Source organism: Bombina bombina, chromosome 1 (genome assembly GCF_027579735.1).
Source record: "Bombina bombina isolate aBomBom1 chromosome 1, aBomBom1.pri, whole genome shotgun sequence".
NCBI lineage: Eukaryota > Metazoa > Chordata > Amphibia > Anura > Bombinatoridae > Bombina > Bombina bombina.
In genome coordinates, this window is record NC_069499.1 from 537,736,300 (window position 1) to 537,756,532 (window position 20,233).

The following is a 20,233-nucleotide window of genomic DNA, read 5'->3' on the forward strand; positions in this document are numbered from 1 at the left end:
CTTGCTTAGTATTTATTCTGTGACCTTCAATATTCAGCTTACTATTCAATTATCCCCAGTTCTTGCTTGTCTTCTATATTATGTGCATAAATATTTCCCTCTGATACACAGCAGTACTGCAGGTTCAGGTAGTTCGTATGCAGGGCTTGTTCTGCCATTCTGCTCACATGCACACTCTTATACAGTGTGTAAGACCCAGGACAGTAGCCAGATGACTGATACAGCACACATACAAATACCTTTGGAGCCGCAGACTGCTGAAATGAATCTCTGAAATCCTAAAATGCACACTATTACCTATTACTTCTAACGCCTGTATCATCATGAGACAGTATGTGTCAATAATTCTTATATTGTACAAAATCGATCTCGTCTATTATGTTTTCAAAAGCAATATGTTTACGCATTTGTATGAAAATGTAACAATGGGAGTGTACAATCTGCACAAGGAAAAGATGTTTAAAGTGAACATACTAAAATGTATCATAAAACGGAGTGTCAAGGGGAACATTTTCTCTGCCATTCATTAATATATGCACAATCCTTAGTCTCCATAACAAGGTTTCTGGTTTTCAGTGCTTTTTTAATTGTATAATGAACAACAATTTTTATTCTATAAGATATATTTGTGTATTCAGAACTTTGAGACAGTGTATTTGTATTAAAGGGAATTGATCTTTACAGAAAAAAAAAGTTTCAATAGCTCCTTTTTTTTGAAGCACTGCAAAGTCTACTTTCTACTTGACCTGGTTCACTGACAGCAGCCCTCGGCACACTGACCTACAAGCCTCACAAAGAGAACCAAATCACTGAGGATCTTAAATTGTATATGCATAAAAGGACTGTTGACAGAGGCAAAAACGTCACTTAACCTATGTTCCCCTCACTACAATTCCATCAAAAGGACCTTGTGAGGAGGCAATTTTGTTAAAAGGCCTTTTAAATGCACATGATGTTTTAGTTTTTTTTTTTAATATGCTCTTATGTGATTTCATTCATTTTAATCCAATTATGTAAAATCTCAATTTCCTACTTTTTTTTTACTGTACAAAACTGTGTAGTAATGATTCTTCAATTTCATTGTTTAATGTAGTCAAGTGCCCTGCTTCCCTCATCCAGTATCCTTGGTGAAGCCAGATCTGTACTATAAAAAAGCATAGCAATGAATTACAGTTTTAAATAGATGCATTTTTTGCATTACATTTTTATTGGCCAAAAAGTTTTAAAAGGACAGTCTACACTACAATTGTTATTGTTTAAAAAGATAGATAATGCCTTTACTACCCATTCCCTGCTTTGCACAACCAACATTGTTATATTAATATATTTTATAACATTTAAACCTCTACATTTCTGCCCGTTTCTAAGCCACTATAGACAGCTTCTTAATCACATGCACTTTTTTATTTTATGTTCACATCAGGAGACTGCTAGTTCATGTGGGCCATATAGATACCATTGTGTTCACACCCGAGGAGTTATTTAAGATTTAGCACAGCACAGTACTAAATGCAAGTCAATGGATAATAAATAAAAAGTCATGTGATCAGGGGGCTGTCAGAAGATGCTTAGATACAAGGTAATCACAGAGGTAAAAAGTATATAAATATAACTGTGTTCGTTATTTAAAACTGGGGAATGGTGAAAAGGGATTACCGGTAGCTATCTTTTTAAACAATAAAGAAATCTATTGTAGACTGTCCCTGTAAAAACTATAACTGTTTTAGTTTTTACTGTGCACAGGCATACAAAGTCTATATGTCTCCTGCACCTGACTAAAATTAGTTACCTTATAATTATACCAAAAAAAGTACTAATCTGCCAACACATACTGTAAGCAGCTATGATGTTGTGGTCTAAAATGCATATTGTAGGCCTAATATTTCCTCTACTATAAGTCAGCATGATACAGTTGAAAACCTTTGTTGTTTGCATTATTTAGGCAGCAAAATAAGTGAAGTTCATCTGCCACCAATGTTTACCTGTCACTTTGCTCAATATTAAAGAGACGAGTGCAATACTAAAATGTTCTAATTAGTAACAGCAATTCATAAATGTTCTGAGGTATCTAACTCTGTGTTTAACCCCTGCAAAGAACTTAAAAACATTGTTAAAGCCCACTCAAGAGCCATAACAAACTGTCACTCCTGTGCATACACATATAGCCACCAATCACAGGCTGTGTCCTGCTCAAGACAGGCCATGTATAGCTCCTGCTGCTGGGACTTAACTATGGCTGGGCCAGATTACAAGTGGCACGCTAATAATAGCACGGGTTGCAATCCCTTATATCACTGGACCATGCTAACATTAGCGAGTGTCTTGATATTACAAGTTCATGGTAAAGCGCATTTACCAGTGAAGAGTTAATGCGACTGACATCGCTCTAGGGCAATATATACTTTAAAAAAAATATTGCAAACGCGCTAAGTTGCGCTTATATTACAAGTTGAAAGTTATGGTTTGTGCTCAAGTGAAAGCCGAAACTGTGCTAGAATATTTAGCGCAACTTGAGACCATGGGGGAGATTTATCAATCAGCCCGTGCTGCTTGCTCCGCCTGATGTTTCCGGGATCAATGGAAACATAAGATAAGAAGCAGCGGTCGAAGATGGCGGACTGCAATAATCAGATACAATCGGGATGATTGACACCCCCTTCTAGGGGCCGATTGTCCACGAATGTAAAGGGGGCGGCATTGCACAAGTATTTCTTGTGAAATGCTTGTGCAATGTTAGTGATGTCAGGCGGACCTGTTTTGCTATAGCGAATCATGTCTGCCCGACATTTGTTAAATCTACTCCCTGAAGTAAAGTGTAAGGGTTAAAAAAAAAAATCACAAAACACATCAAAAACACATTAAAACAAAGTATTACCCTCATATACTAACACCTTTGGCTTTAGCGCAGTTGGTCTAGCACAGTGTTGGGTTAGTGCACGAGCGATAACTAATTTTTTTTTTTCTGCGTGCCCAATAGACGTCTAAGGGCAGGAGTTAGAGCACTCGCAATATCCTAATAGATAGTGCGCCTTAGTCTTTTGCTTGAGCGCTAAGTGTTTACTTTCACACCTAGTGCCCTAGTGAAAAAAGTTTTTAGAGCGCCACTTGTGATGTGGCCCTGTGTGTTTAAATCCTGCAAAGTTATCTAGGGAAATTTGTTTAATAAAAGAACATTTTAATATTGCACTAGCATGTCTGTTTAGCATCTATAAAGTCCCCAAGCTTTATATTTAACTGTATAAGTTATCCTTCTCTGAGTTTCTTTTTGACTTTCTAAAAGAAATGATTTCTAGACTCAGTATAAACGTTATGTATTACAAATCAGTCAAGCTATAATATTTTGAGCAGCTGTTTCCTAGGTAATGATTTTCAGGCACCCGCAGTCATGATAAGGGTGAAGAGATGATTTCCAGGTTGTAAAACGCAACTGACCTTCATCTTATTTACCCTTGACTTCAATGCATCACTAAAATCCTCACCTGATTGGAAGAGCTATAAAACAAAGTATCTTAATGATCTGAAAAGATCTAACAGAATACTCAACTGATCAGCTGCAGGCTTATTTAAAGCTGACTCAGATGATGGCATTAGAAGTCATAAACAGGTATTGATTAAGCATACGCATCATTCAGGAAGAGTGATCACATTCTGAGCTTCAAGAGATGTGTACGTTTAACTAAGTGATACATTGGATGTGCTGGGGAATACAGTTTTGTAAATGTGTTTTATAAATGTTTCCATTTGCTGGCAAAAGTGGTTTGATCTTTATCTGAGCATTCAGTGGCTTTTTGTATTTATATTTACCAGTATGAATTTCTGCCTACTGCAGTAACTCACAACCTCTGTGTCAGAACAGAATGATATGATAAAAAAGCCAGCTAAGGGCTTGTTTCCATTCAGTCGTTTATAGGTTTGCGCGAGGTCGCAAAATGAAAAATATGCTGTCGGAAACAATTTCGCTTATCGACAGCTTCGGATGTTGCATTATACCAAATTATCGGCTGCCAAAAAGAATAACACATTCCATTAAAAGTATTAGAAGTCGTAAAGCGCTAAATTACATCAGGTTTCCACTGAAAGTGCAAACCGTTAATACACTGTCGGAGGTTTTCGATAATTTGATAAAATTACACCCAGCTAGGTGTAAAAGGGGGAAAATTATAAATTGTTCTATGTAATGTTTAATGCTGGCCCATGTATAGGAATAATGCAGTTATGTTCTTATGTAAATATCAATATGTATTTACATATAAAAATATAATCAAGCACATATCTCCATAATTTCAACTGGGCCTATGCCTTGGGCAGCAATAGATATTACATATATCAATAAATTGAATGATTTATAAAAAATAAAAAAAAGGAAAAAATTATTATTCATTAAATAAAACATTTTTTATTTAATTTCATTTAATGAATTCAATTTATTTTTGTTTTTTGTTTCTCTCTAGAGATGATCACAGATAAGGAGAGCAGAAGTTAAACGTAAATGTTATAGTGAAAGGCCGGGTTACCATAGCAATGAACTTGTTATGTCGTGATTTTCCAAAAATTCAACATCGGATAGAAGCGTTAACAGAGAGTTAACTTACACCTACACGAAAAGAACAACTGCACGCAATGCGCTAAATAATTCTATGGAAACCTGTACTAAAATGGAGCCATAAACTACTTTTAGTTGTTGGCCGCTTTGGTAGTTTGCGGCTTCATTTTTAACGGCTCAATGGAAACAAGCCTTATGTGTTTGTGGATTGTTACTGGGGATCAAGGTTCACTAAAGTAGTGGTTGACTCATACCAGGGGAAAAATATACACGTAATATATACAGTTATGTGTAAAAATAAAAAATAATGCACCTGTAGTATAATTTTAGGTGCTAACAGGCATTAAGAGGGTATGTGTTACTAATAAAATGCAAACATCTATTATGCAGTTTACAACAAACAAACCCTAATATGATGTTGTTTTTATTAATTTGTTTAGTACATGTTCCTTTAGCGGTCTAAAGTAGGATTTATAGTAATAATTTGATTAAAAAAATATTATAACACTACATTTATGTTAAAACGTGGATGTCAAACCAATTCAAGCAAAGGACCACTGTATTTTTTATACAAAAAGAGGGAAGCGCTTAACCTGGGAACGAAGAATAGTATGATAGCTTGTTCTTTGGCTAGTTACCACCCTAGAAGCAGCCTCTTTTTGCTCAACAAGTCAACATATACCTTTCACAGAGAAAAACATTCCTGTATTATATCCGTCTAGTCCTGACGAAACAATCCAGTTCAGTCCCGAAATACAAGGCAATCCCGCTCTGAACGAGAGAAACGGCAAAACCCCAGACAAACGTTTCTGCCTAGTGTGGGCTTCGTCAGTGAGGGGCAGCCATATCTCTCTAGGCACCACTGTATTGTTTTTCTTTTACTTAAGGATATAACAAAACTATTCTACAAATTCAATAAACACAACAAAAATATAGACCAAAGTAACCATGGCAAATATGATAGCATTATGAATCATTTTTCATAACCTCATGCAGAGCCTTGTGCGTAAAACTTTAGGAAACATCCAGAAAACTTGGGAGTATTGTGCATGTTTCTCCAGTAGCAATCTACAACAGATCAGTGCAGGTGAGCAAAAAACAAATACATATAAAAGATTACTAAATGACTGACTAAAGACTGACCTGTTTTGTAGATCTCATACCGTAATGAGAACCCTGCTCCTTGACGGGCATAATCAGAGATGAACTTTATGTAGATTTGTGAGCCAGATGATGTTATTGTAGAGGGAGCTATACTTCCACAGTGCTTTCCTAGTAACTCTGCAGAGTCACTGTCACCATCCCGGATCTCTATGAAGTCGTACCTGTGCAACAGAAACTGTATTATACCTAAATCAAATGCAACTGTTTGACATTCACTGATATAGCTAAGGAAAAACTGTCAAAACACTAAAAAAATGTAGACATAAAGATGTAAAAAGAAAATTCTCTTATGGGTAAGAGAATTTGATTATGGCACTGTTGGCTTGCATGTAACCCTGTTTAACCCCTGCAAATGGGCTGAACACATAGGTAAAATCAGCTCAAGAGAAGCAAGGTACTACTGGGATCTGGCTAAATAAATGTGGTGAGGCAACGACAAGAGTAATATGTGTGCAGCCACCAATAACAAGCTAGCTCCCAGTAGTGTATTGCTGCACCTAGGTATGCTTTTCAACAAAAGATACCAAAAGAATTAAGTACAATTGATAACATAAGTAAATTTAAAAGTCTCTTAAAACTGCTCTTTCTGAACCATGAAAGTTTCTTTTTGACTTTTATGTCCATTTAGAATTATGAATTTGCTCTAATTATTGAATGAACCATTTGAAATGTATATAGAAAATGTCAGTGTATTATTCACATTATTCAAAGGGCCATCTAGCCTTTTGTTCCTTTCTTTATGAGGATCTAGTCTCTCTTTTCCTGCTTCACGTGATTTGCTTTTCAAGCTGCAGTGAATAGTACACACTAACAAGGCTTGTTCCCTGAAAGCAAGGCTGTTATGCTGCAAACCAGGAATGGGAACAGAACAGAACAGGCAGCTCACATGTGGCACATAAGAATGTTAGAAATATTTTAGGAAATGTCAGCTCATATCAGTTTAAGAACTCGTAAAGTATTTATGATATGCTTTTTAAATGTTAATGTCCCTTTAAATGTGACAATATACTGTCTGTTCATGCCAGAAAACTCACTGGCAGGCGTAGTTTTGAGTAATGAAGAGAGGATGTGATTCTGGAAACGTTCATTTAGATCTCTTTTGACCGCCATGTGTTTTACATTGAGCGTCGTGTTGGAACCGTAGCAGGAAAGAAGTATACAAACTTCTGCATTTTTGTCTTTGATATCACTCTGTACGCATTCCCTTTTATCACTGAATATTTCTAAGGAATGCTATATCCTAACTAATAACATTCCCTTATGACAGTCAGATACATTTGGTGTGCGGTGAAAGAACCGTATGCAAGAGGTCATTCAATGCTGGAATATCAAGGTAACCAAAACAACACAGGAGACTACGACAGAAACAATTGTTCTGTGCTATGTGTACTGGGCTCTGTGACTGCACTCTGAGCAAAACTCCCAATTGTTTTTTGCATATGTCAAAGCATTTCCTGATAATGGTGGGCTAAGCCATTTAGGTGGAGTTACTGTAAAATGCACCCAACACTTCTACTGTTTCAGACACTCTTTTTTAAATAAGTTTTATAAATTTATAAAATAGCAATTTTTTGTTTGTTTTGTTGTTGCATAAGAAGGCATACATAGCAATTTCTGTATTGATTTAATCTTCAAGTGACACGGTTTATGATTAGGATTTCCTCTCGCACCATAGGCTCCACAAGTAAAGTTCAATACTAAATGTAAAGGAATAGTGTAGACAGCCTTTTCCTTTGTTTCATTTACTTTTTTTTTTATTATCATTTGTGTTCCTGTCCTAAATACACAAAGGTTTTTGCTTTCTTGTCACACTGGCAGATATGTGTACATCTCCACCAGTAAAACAGAGGCCGGTGTCAATTTAAATTTAAACAGTAGCTACTTTACATGTTTTAGCCAAAAAAATATTTCATCATGTGTAAATGATGCACCTTCATATGCATGATAGAATTTTTTTGAGTATAGTGTCTCTATATATATAGTAGGCATGTCATGCTAAACGTTATGCTGAGGGCTAAATATAAAATATGTCATTCCCTAATGCACTGACACATTTATAGAACTGTTTTAAGATTATTTGGACACATTTAGTTAATTCATAAATAGTACTTCATGTTGTTATACTTTAGAATTTGAAAAATATAAGCTTTCTACAAAACAAAAAATTACAACAAATCCACTTTCACCTAACTCATGGCTCTATCAATCACAAAAGCTCATTTTCTAACCCAGACCACACATTTCTCTCTACTGAGCCATGCATCATCAGACATCCCAACTCTCCCTGAAGTTCAGGGAGTCTCCTAATTGTAATAGCGGCTCCCTGATGCCAGCAAATGGAATGCAATCTCCCTGAAACTTCAAGTACCATGATCCAATGTGGCTGAAATTTGGAAAAGTGTTTCCTTAAGGAATGCCTTTAGTTGCTGGGACGTTATAGAACCCTTAAATCATGCATCAGTAGCGAAAAAGCCCCCACTGATTTTAATATAATAAAACACAAATACTACCTTATTTACTGCACGTAATTAAACTTCGTATTCTAAAATATTTAAGCATTCAACAAGCGTATGATCACTGGAAAATAGGTTAGTTGTATGTGGTGGTGCAATAAAGCTACTTTTTTTAATGTTACTTTAGTGGGAAGCTAATTTAATGATAAGTCTCTATCTTATTTAGGGTTTCAAGGTGTCCAATATATAACTGGAAGGGGGGGTTTCGGCACAGTAGCGGGTAAAGCCACTTCCCTGAAATTAGTTTTTGCAGGTTGGGACGTCGGCATCATTCTGTAAAAACAACAACTTACCACCAGCCAAGATTTATAAAACTATGCATAAATGACTTGTGAACAATCTACCCCAGTTAATTTTTCAATATGCAGCAGACACAGCAATGATGGAGTTCAGAACATATATAGGGGCACAGAACACTCACTAAGGCCAGAATAGGGGACTAAAAAGATTAAAGGAGATTTGGGACTCATACATAACTGGATATACAAGGACTGTAAAATGTGAGCAATTTAGCAAATTTACAGAGGATTGTCGAGGACTCAGTGCAGGATCCAAGTTGTATGAGTCAGACACGGCCGGGAAAGTTTGAGCCATATGCCAGTGTCTCCCTTAGAGGATATATGCATGTAATTCATGCTTGGACGGTTAGCTAGTATTTCTTGGACAGCAGGTGGAACACTCAGACATTGACCAAGTATTTTTCATTTCCGCCCTCCTTCTACAGCTGTTTAATGTCATCCTTTTTCATAAACGGTTAGCCCATTATTATTATCTTTATTTGTATCTTTATTCTGCAGAGGTATACAGAAGATGCTATAAAAACAAGATGGTGGAGACCAACTGGGACAGATGGATTACAGGGCCCTGCTTCCTATAGATTAGTACTGAGGAAAAGTGAAGAGTGAGGTCCCGTTTTAGCCACATATAGGCCTTATCCAATAGGTACTTACATAGGGATATAATTCAGTTAGAGCATGCCATTTTAAACCACTTTCCAGTTTATTTATATCCTCTAATCTATTTTGTTTCTCTTGGTATCCCTTGCTGAAAAGTATATCTAGGTAGTCTCAGAAGTAGAAATGAACTACTGTGAGATAGCTGCTGATTAGTGGCTGCAAATATGCTTCCTGTAATTTACTCAACTAATGTGTTTAGCTAGTTCTCATTGATGCATTTGCTATTCCTTTAACAAAGGATACCAAGTAAATGAAGCTGATTTGTTAAGAGATAGTACATTGGAAAGTTGTTTAAAATTGTAGGTTTTATCTAAATCATGAAAGAAAGAAATTGTGTTTAATCTTCCTTCAAAATGTTACAAGGGTACATGTGTATCTAAAGATAATCCTGATGAGTGTGCCATTATAACTAAGCTTGTGTAGCTAGTATCTGTACTGCAATTTGAATTTCCTGTTAAATTCAAAATCAAATGAAACATATTTCTAAAATGTTTAAATTGTTTTCTTCCATGATAGTTTGTTGGCTTATTTTGAATAAAGAACACAGGAATATGTTTTTGTTATGTGTAGAGGATTTTTAATGATATCTGCTTTTTTAAATCAAATTTACTGGGGGGGGGGGGGGTGTTTGTTTTTGCAGTCTGGCAAGTTATTTTTAAGAGATGTAAAATTAATTTTCACAAGACTGTGTTTCTAGGAATGGTATTATTCTGTATTGTGGATAAAAAAAATGCAATGCTCTTCGCTACATGGTATGATATTGGCCAACCTAGATGTAAAAACTGAGCTACCTGTCTATCATCCTTTTTTGCTTATATCAACATTTCAGCAACTGCTGTTTTAACACCTTGTAAGATGACTTCCTGAATCAATCCCAGGTCTCTACTTCTGTTTGTTTACACTGACGCTGCCATGTAAGACAACTGTTCTGCACATCCCTTCATCAGGAACTTTAACAGAGAGAAACACAGAATGAGAGAGAGGCTAGTGCATCTGCTGTCAATGAATGTGACTGCTGCAGTGTAGTAGATGACAGAGATGTGCTGTGTGAAGCCTCTGTGGGTTCTTTTCACTCAGTGGATATCTCCTAAGCAATCTCCACAAAGATGAGTGATCTGCAAGACAGCTCAAACAGTGTGGGAATATTCTTCTGCCACTTGAACGCCTGCCTCAGGCACGGAAATGAGATGCACAGTGTAAAACCTGTAAATGTTATTTTACTGTCTTCAAAACAGCATACGGATAATGTATATACACATATATTATACACCCACATCTATATACATATATATATATATTCATATACTACATTTATACATATATCCAGAGTTGTCAAGGCATTCTATGATAAGAAGTGGCACACTATTTGGAAGTCATTCTCCAGGTCATACTATGGTTGAGCATTCTCAAAATCTCATACTATGAAGGTTTCACCAAACCTCGAAATCATCTGTAAGTGTAAGTTCATATTTCAAAAGTCAAGTCAGTGTTTTCTAACATCTGGATTACAGACTTAGTTATGCAATGCTGTTAAATACATATCTGCTAACAAGTCATCACCAAATGAAATTGTGAAATTATTCATTTCAATACTGCCGTATTTGACAGGAATTTTGGTGATGTCACTGGATATGTATCTTATCACTCAAACTTGGCAGCGCTGTGTATCACAGACTACACAATTCCATACAGACACTTGTATACACTGAACTTTCACAAGCATCTAGCACATCGGTATGATTTATGCATCAATAGTTAATTGATGCATAAATATATAGTGGAAAAATCTTGGTTCATAAAAATATACTTTTGCTTCACTTCTTTGGCTCTATAAATCCTAAAAATCTAAGTTTTTTTTATAATTTATCTCCAATTCACATATTGGGATTGTATGACTCATTGATATTACCCCTCTGATCCTCAGCTCATACAGAAAGCCACACCAGAAATAAGGCTGAATTTACCATTCTTGCTTAAAATTCAGGACTCTCTGATATAATTCCTTATCAGCTTGAGCCAGAGACGGGAAGAAAGAGAGATAAAAAGGCAAGAAACTCCTTACTGAAATGTATTGCACATGACAAGTTATAATGTAGAAATGATGCTATCAGTGGATAAACGGCTATCATGCCAGCGCGTTATTTAACTGTTATAGAGCTGACATCCTCACCAGTGATGATCCGTGACCCACATTGTGTTTGCTAGCAGTGTGATATTCCACAGAAGTCATCCTAAACTCTGTTTCAAAAATACATTTTTACTCTTTAAATGATACATAATTATTATCAGATATATGCGTTATTATTTCTATGTGAGTGTCTTACACTGTCAGGAAGACAGATTTAAAAAGGCTGAGAATTCACATACATCAAGCAGACCTGCAGCTACTTATTTAGAGCTACTGTTATGATTTCAAAGATAAAAGGATTGATTAGGAACCAGCAATAACAACAATTAAGGTCTAGAATGGAGCTTGAGGGGCCGTGTTTCTGGCGAGCCTGCAGGCTCACCAGAAAAAAGCAGTTATGAAGCAGCGGTCTAAATACCACTGCTCCATAACCCTGTACGCCTGCTCTGAGCAGCACAATTCAACCCGATCGAGTACTTGCTCTCCACATTCAGCGAGGTCTGTCGGACCTGATCCGCATAGGCCGCTATGGGGCTGATTTATCAAGCTCTGTATGAAGCTTGATACCCCTTGTTTCTCTTGCAGGAAACAGAAGTTTTGAAGCAGCGGTCTAAATATCTTGTCCGCCTGCTCTGAGGTCAAGGACAGATATCAACCCGATCAAATATGATCGGGTTGATTGACACCCCCTGCTAGCGGCCGATTGGCCATGAATCTGCAGGGGGCGGCATTGCACCAGCAGTTCACAAGAACTGTTGTTGCAATGATAAATGTCCACAGCGTATGGTGTCGTCATTTATCGATGTGCAGCGGACATAACACGCTACATCGTATTATGTCCGCTCGCACTATGATAAATATACCCCAAAGTACTGGAGTCATAATAAAATAACTGAAATAAGTACAATATATGGACTAGAAGAGAAATATTTTTTTCAAGCATTGTCAGCTGCAAATGAAATGAAGCCTGCATATAATTCTGGGTTTTCTGCAGGCTGTCATTCAGACATTATACACTTTAATTAAAGCTTATTTCCGTCCCTAAAATCATCTCTTTAAATATGTCTAAGCCTGGCATTTAATTACAGTTTCTAAACCAGAACACCAGTTTTGGAACATCCTCCTACATCAAAGGACCTTAAATTAGCCAAAAAATGATTAGCAAAAAAAAAAACACACACACACACACTATGCCACCAACTTAGCTACTGCTGGAAATAAGTACAATATGCATAAGAAATTGCAGAAAAGAATGACTGACCCAAAGATTCAGCATGTCCTTAAAACAGTAACATAAGCACCTCCATTTAAATACAGAATAAGAAATACAAGTGTTACAATAACCTTACTATTTAATTAATGGCTAATAAAATTAACTTACTGGATGATAAATTACTGATAAAACCCTTTTGGCCAGGGAGCTCCTAGAAAGTTACTTCGGATTCCTAAGTTTTTTGATTATTCTACTTATATACAAACAGCCATGTCTGACACTCACAAAAGTGTGTGTCTGGCTCCGCAGTAGACTCGTGAGCTCCTAAATTTGAAATGAATGTGTCCACCCTAAAGTACAATATTGTTTAGCAAGGGTCGACAAATCTGTTTAAAATGTAGGAGCCAGTAAGAATATTAAGTAGCCATTGCCAGACATACTTTTAGGAGCCAGATGGTTGTATTTGAATATAGATACAGTATATGGAGAATAACCCAAAAAGTCAGGGGTAAAATTTAAGGAGCTAGTGGCTCTTTGGCTCCTCAGTTTGTCAAGCTCTGGTTTATTATTGTCTACCCACAATCCCAGCCCAAAGCTTGCTATCCTGTGTCATGTTCTAAGCAGCCCTCAAATCTCTATGCAAGCGGTTGAGAAACTATAGCTAGGGGATTCTTTTTTACAAGACATAAACCTTAGACACAGCTTCTAATTTTATTGACCATAGAACCGACAAAACAAACAGTCATCTCACTCGCTCACCCACAATCAACAATGAGATCAGGTATCAGAGAGATGACAGAATCCCTCAAAACTACTCACTCAAAAATATAAGTGCCAGGCGTGGAGATTTAAAAGGAAAATAGTCACTGTGATTCCTGTAGGATTTATTGCATGTTTACAAACTGCAGCTTATAAAAAGATTATTTTATTTATACATAGTATGCAAATGTCATGAGTATTATCCGCCTCTCCTGCTCTGCTTACGTTTTACAACACTGCCCTTGCATAGTGCATATCCTTGCCACCTCAGGCATTTCCCTGCACTAGTAAGAGCAAGTATTTTTAGTTTTAAAAAAATATATTAATAATAATAAAATTGTTTCTCTACAAGTAAATAAATATCAGCATTTCTCTTGCTCAGCAGCACTCATGAGATTTAAATTTCAGTTTGATGTTTGAAGTCAATATAATTTAATTAATCAAAGACTAAGGCCTCTAGTTATTAAGGTCTGGCGGACCTGATCCGACAGTGCGGATCAGGTCCGCCAGACCTCGCTGAATACGGCTAGCAATACGCTCGCCGTATTCAGCATTGAACCAGCAGCTCACAAGAGCTGCTGGTGCAACGCCGCCCCCTGCAGACTCGCGGCCAATCAGCCGCCAGCAGGGGGGTGTCAATCAAACCAATCGTACTCGATCGGGTTGATTTCCGGCGATGTGTGTCCGCCTGCTCAGAGCAGAGAGAGTCTTTGTGACCGCTGCTTCATAACTGCTGTTTCTGGCGAGTCTGCAGGCTCGCCAGAAACACGGGGCATCAAGTTCCATACCGAGCTTGATACATATGCCCCTAAGGCCTCTATTTAACAAAGTCTGGCGGGCCTGATCCGAAAGTGCGGATCAGGTCCGCCAGACCTCGCTGAATGTCGAGAGCAATACGCTCTCCGTATTCAGCATTGCACCAGCAGCTCACAAGAGCTGCTGGTGCAACACCGCCCCCTGCAGATTCGCGGCCAATGGGCCGTCTGCTCAGGTTATGGAGCAGCGGTTCCTGTCCTCCTGCTCAGGTTATGGAGCAGCGTTGCTTCATAACTGCTGTTTCTGGCGAGTCTGAAGACTCGCCAGAAACACGGGCCGTCAAGCTCCTTTCGGAGCTTGATAGATAGGCCCCTAAGAAGTCAAACACGGAAATAATCTATAATCTACAAAACTTTTTTTTTTTTTAAGAAAAAATACTATATTCATTAGATATATGTCCATTTTTGTTATCAGCTGAGGATACACTGTAAGATAAGGGAAACGTGGGGTACAACATGAATAAAACTTCACACCTATTTATTAAATATTTAAACAAATAGTATCAATTAAAATAATACATCTACATATTATTCTCAGACTAATCTTTTGCTTTGAATTCATTATTATGTCTAGCAGTTATCGTTGAAAAGATATTATATTCCCAGGATAAAAAAGCTGCGCTTCCATTGCACACGATCTCTACTGCACAGTGGTGAATCAGGAGTGTCATCTCCTGTTCCTGATGTAAACGTCTGGCAGGAATCAGGCAGTGACTCTGAAAGGTTTCCTGGAACTTATGTATCTTGTAATGTCATGAAGCAGAGCTGCCTGCAGGGACAAGGTGCCAAGTCAATTAACCAAAGTGTTCTGCCAGCCCTGATGTTAACCGGTCACATCTGGAGGACCACTATATATTTTTATCCAAATATCATATATTATTATTTTTTAATTATCTAAATTTGCTTGAAAATTCAGCAGCCAAAGAAATTTTTACATAAAAAACTGTGCATACAGTAAAAGTAGTAGCAGCTACAACACAAAAAAAATACCTGCTTAAAAGGACAAAAAAGTGCAAAAAGAAAATGCTTTAAAGGGACAGTCAAGTCCAAAATAAATTTTCATGATTCAGATAGGGCATGTAATTTTAAACAACTTTCCGATTTACTTTTATCACCAATTTTGCTTTGTTCTCTTGGTATTCTTAGTTGAAAGCTAAACCTAGGTAGGCTCATATGCTAATTTCTTAGACCTTGAAGGCCGCCTCTTATCTGAAGGCATTTTTGACAGTTTTTCACCACTAGAGGGAGTTAGTTCATGTGTGTCATATAGTTAACACTATGCTCATGTACGTGGAGTTACCTATGAGTCAGCACTGATTGGCTAAAATGCAAATCTGTCAAAGGAACTGAAATATGGGGGCAGTTTGCAGAGGCTTTGTTACAAGGTAATCACAGAGGTAAAAAATATATTAATATAACCGTGTTGGTTATACAAAACTGGGGAATGGGTAATAAAGGGATTATCTATCTTTTTAAACAACAAAAGTTCTCGTGTTGACTGTCCCCTTAATGTGTATTAAGACTGTCTCCTTAATGTGTATTATTATCGCTTGTATATGCTTGTATGTTTAACCTATACAATGGGGTTAAACACACAGTTAAAGTCAGTTTAAGAGCACCAATGCACTACTGGAAGCCCATCTAGGTATGCTTTTCAACAAAGGATACCAATAGAACAAAATACATTTCATACCATAAATACATTTTAAAAGTCTCTTAAATTGCATGCTATATCTGAACCATGATGTTTTAAAGGGACAGTATACACTCATTTTCATATAACTGCATGTAATAGACACTACTATAAAGAATAAGATGCACAGATACTGATATAAAAATCCAGTATAAAACTGTTTAAAAACTTACTTAGAAGCTGTCAGTTTGGCTCTGTTGAAAAGGCAGCTGGAAAGCCCACTGCAAGTGGCAAATAAGACACTCCCCCCCTCCCCCTTCTTTTGCATATGAAAAGACCCTTTACACAAACAGGAGCAAGCTGGAGAAGGTAGCTGACGGTATTCAAATAAAACTTTGGGGCTTGGTTAGGAGTCTGAAAATCAGAGCAATGTTATTTAAAAATAAGCAAAACTATACATTTATTTTTAAAAAAAAAAACTTTATGGGCTATATAAATAGATCATCTACAAAATATTTATGCAAAGAAAAAATGAGTGTATAATGTCCCTTTAATTTTGACTTTTATGACCCTTTATACTGAATACAGATAGATTAAAAATAGATCTAGAATTGCATGGGGATGCTGAGACTATAGAAATAAGATAGTTAATCTTACTTGCAAACGCAACACTAAAAGAATAAATTTAATCAAACAGAAATGAGAATCATATTTTTGAAATGTGCACTTTCTGGCATTAACACCTTCTCAGTCACAGAAGGCGCAAATTAATTCTGAAACATATTTAACACCCTTTGAAATCAGCACTGTGTAAAAATCACAATTTTTCACTCTGTATAGATTTTTTTTTTTGCAAATTAGAGCTGGTTATTTAGCATCGTACTCCAGAACAAGTATGACTGTAAAATCTACATATTGATTGTATCTGATAAGAGTATAATACGCACAGATCATAACAAGACTTAGCTCTACTTAGTAAATGTGGGCTGTAGCGCTTCTGTACTGATGCTGTCTGGCATATGTGGGTCAGAACATCACTTATTTATGAACTACTTAAGAACACATTTATAGGAAACCTTGAAGCTAACTTCTTAACTGTATGAGAGGTTACGTATTCAGCCCAGGAAATACCTAAACAAACAGAGTACAAACTGGAGGAGTCACTCTTGCTAAGGCACTGCAAGCAAATATTTGTATGATAATGTGCAAGCTTCTCAAAAATGCTTGTTTTCTTTACAGAATTACAAATATTGCAAAAAGGTTATGCTTAGACCTGAGAGTTCAGTGTCCATTTATTGTAGTGGTTAAGGGCTATTAAAAATAAAGAGAGATAGAGAGAGTATTACAATATTTCTCCATAGCATACTGACCAATAGTAAAATGTTAGCTAAATGAGATCTGCAGACCTGATACCCCCATAGAGCTTTAAAAAAGTGGACACTGTCCGATTACTCCATCTGTGCTTAGGGGAATAGGAAAAATGCATATGGTTTATAAATAAAGCTTGATGTGCGGAGAGTGATCAACGTAGGGGAGATAGGGTAGAAGGTATCCAGTGTATACGAGAGATCAATACAAATCAATAGCTCAGTGCTAGGTCTCGAGCAGATGCAGCTCAGCAGGTCAAGCAAGGCTTCTGTGTAATCTTCAGGGTGATGACATAATGTGGAATATTTCAGAGAGTGGAATTAGACCTCCCACTAAGACAAGCCTCTTAAAGAGACATTAAACCCAAAAATGTTCTATCATACACATGAAAGAGCAGCAATGTTACAAATATTTTGAATGAATAAGGTAAACTTAAAGCTGATTAAATTCATATTGAAACAATCAGGAAATGTATTTGTGGGCATGTTATCCCTAGGGATAAGGACAAATTCATATAGTCTACAGGCAGACAGAGGCAAACCTCTAGAACGTCCCTTTAAAAAAAACTGTACTAAATTTTAAATGCAATCAATAAAGTGAAATAACCTTATCACAGGCCCGTTATTTTACTGCAGCATATGCAATGTTTTGTTGGGTTTTAGCAATGGCTGACCCACAACACATTACTGTTTGCTTCCTGCAACATGTCAGTGACAGCTTTGTAGTTAACATGCAGCCGTCTGTCACACGGTGTATAGGAGCTCTTACTTGCAGTCGTGCTTTTCAATATCGAAGTGTGGGTTGAAGTTCAGCACAATCTTCTGACTGGGTTCTGGTGCACTGATGACCCACTCACAGTTCTGATGAGAAGGGTAGTCATTCGGATACCCAGGAGAGGTGATGTAACCAGGATCATTAGCATTTAAACGGCCACCACATGAGCTCCCTACAATGAGGAAAGAATAAACAACAGTCAGCTACTGCTCTGCACAACCTTATAAACGCTGAAATTCATTGTACTGGCAAATCAAAATATGTGCAGCCATATTAGGTTTAGTTTAGTTAAAAGAAATGTTCTATATTCCGGTTAGTCAGTCTGTAGTTCTTTCCTAACTAATCTATTCTACTTGATAGTAACAAATAGAAATACATCTGATCCTGGATTAATATGGCTTTACACTGACTTTACAAGTTTAAACTAGCTTCAAATGATTTTATAAGAGTCACTGACCTTGACAACAGAACTGTAAGGTGGCTTATTAGCATTGCCAGGCTATAGTTTAGTACAATAACAGTCTTGTGGGGCCCATCCCACATTGTGTCTGAGAACAATTACAAACAAGCCATCAGTATGATACTAGTGAGTCCTGAAGGGCTGTTCCAGTCAAGGAAATCATTCATGATATGTTATTAAATGTGATTTATGTTACAACCCACTCAGCAACAGATATTACACCCATAGGGTGACTAGATGGATGGATTGTTTGTTTCCTAACACTCTGCTAATAACCAGCTATAATTGAAAGTATACAGAAGGGGAATGAATATGAGGGGCACTGTTATGTAATGCAGTCAAAGCCACATACTATTAACCCCTTTGCTACCAGAGGCACCTGCAGAGAACTGCTGCGCAGTGAGTGGTGAGTCCCTCTGGCTGTAAATGGAGTAACGTTTAATTAACAAAAGAGACATGTATTGTTTTTACTTCCACAAAATGACAGCTTTGATTTCTCTTACTGCAGAAATTGTACAGATGACCCTCATTGTCATAAGATTGTTACTTTTGTCAATATAACCTTCATTCCAAATATATATACAATTTAAAGGAACAATGTACACAGCAAGCAGCTGATACAAATGTGACTGTGTTCAAAGCAGCTGCAGAAACTCCCCTTTCATATGGGTTGGGCTCTCTCTGTGTCTCGTATTCCCCTGATGGGAGGTTGCTTTATTTTGTTGTGTCGTTTACATAGTGTCTCTATAACCAATATGGCAGTACTAAAATTTTGCATAGATGGTGGTTTCAAGTGACAAAATGAAAGTACGAAAAGTATTTATAAAAAATGTAATTTAGTCCAGTAGGTACAATGGAAAAAAGTCCCTTTAAAGCACAACCAAAGGGTTACATTTGATTTTCTCAGGGCCCTGCAATCTTATCTACCAGGGTCACTTTAAAAGGGCAGTAAACACCTTGATATTTTTTATATAAAATGTTTAATTATGCATAATAAAACAATTTTGCAATATATTCACATGATTTAGTTTGCCCTCTTTTCAATAAATTCTGAAAATTGAGCAATTTCTAATTCTCTAGAACTTGAAATTCACCTAGCTGACTTATCTAGGCTAACTCTGCTACATATGTATATCCCTAATTGTCTTTATCAGATAACAACAGCAAAACAATACATTTTATATTAACATATGACCTTGGCTAGTCTTGTTGTATTTGGACTAAAGCCCAGTTTGGCTTCCAAAATTTTGGGTGGCATTTGCCTATTGAAAAATAATTACAGTAAAAGGGATGTTAGTTTGTTTTGAAATCATTTAGACTTGGCTGATATGTTATGCTACAGCTGCACAACAGAAATGTATGTGTAAATGCAAGTTGTACTGCTGAGCAAACATGGGCCAGTTAAAAACAATGTTCCATTAAAGGGACACTGAACCCAAAAAAATGTCTTTAATGATTTAGATAGAGCCTGCAATTTTAAGCAACTTTCTAATTTACTCCTATTATCAATTTTTCTTCGTTCTCTTACTATCTTTATTTGAAAAAGAAGGAATCTAAGCTAAGGAGCCAGAAATTTTTTGGTTCAGAACTATGGACAGCACTTGTTTATTGGTGTTCTCCCATCAGCAAGGACAACCTAGTTTGTTCACCAAAAATGAGCCGGCATCTAAACTTACATTCTTGCTTTTCAAATAAACATTACAAGAAAATTTGATAATAGGAGTAAATTAGAAAGTTGCCTAAAATTGCATGCTCTTTCACGAAAGAAAAAATCTGGGTTCAGTGTCCCTTTAATGAAACATTAAAATCAAAATGAAATTCTCCACAATTATGCACAGTGAAAAAACTGCAATACAAAGCAGATACAATTGATAAAACCCAATACATTTTTCAAGAGGGAGATGTGA

General features: G+C 36.7%; 1 protein-coding gene across 2 annotated transcripts in view; it reads right to left on the reverse strand.

Annotated features, from left to right (window-relative positions):
- The window catches only part of NRP2 (neuropilin 2), a 198,447-nt gene that overhangs the window by 118,719 nt on the left and 59,495 nt on the right, over positions 1-20,233 (reverse strand). For both annotated transcript variants that reach the window (XM_053698656.1, XM_053698657.1), the window contains exons 2-3: positions 17,861-18,038; positions 5,687-5,868 (exon numbers count right to left, since the gene is read on the reverse strand). In XM_053698656.1, coding sequence (XP_053554631.1) covers positions 5,687-5,868; positions 17,861-18,038 — 360 coding nt within the window. The remainder of the gene's footprint in view (positions 1-5,686; positions 5,869-17,860; positions 18,039-20,233) is intronic.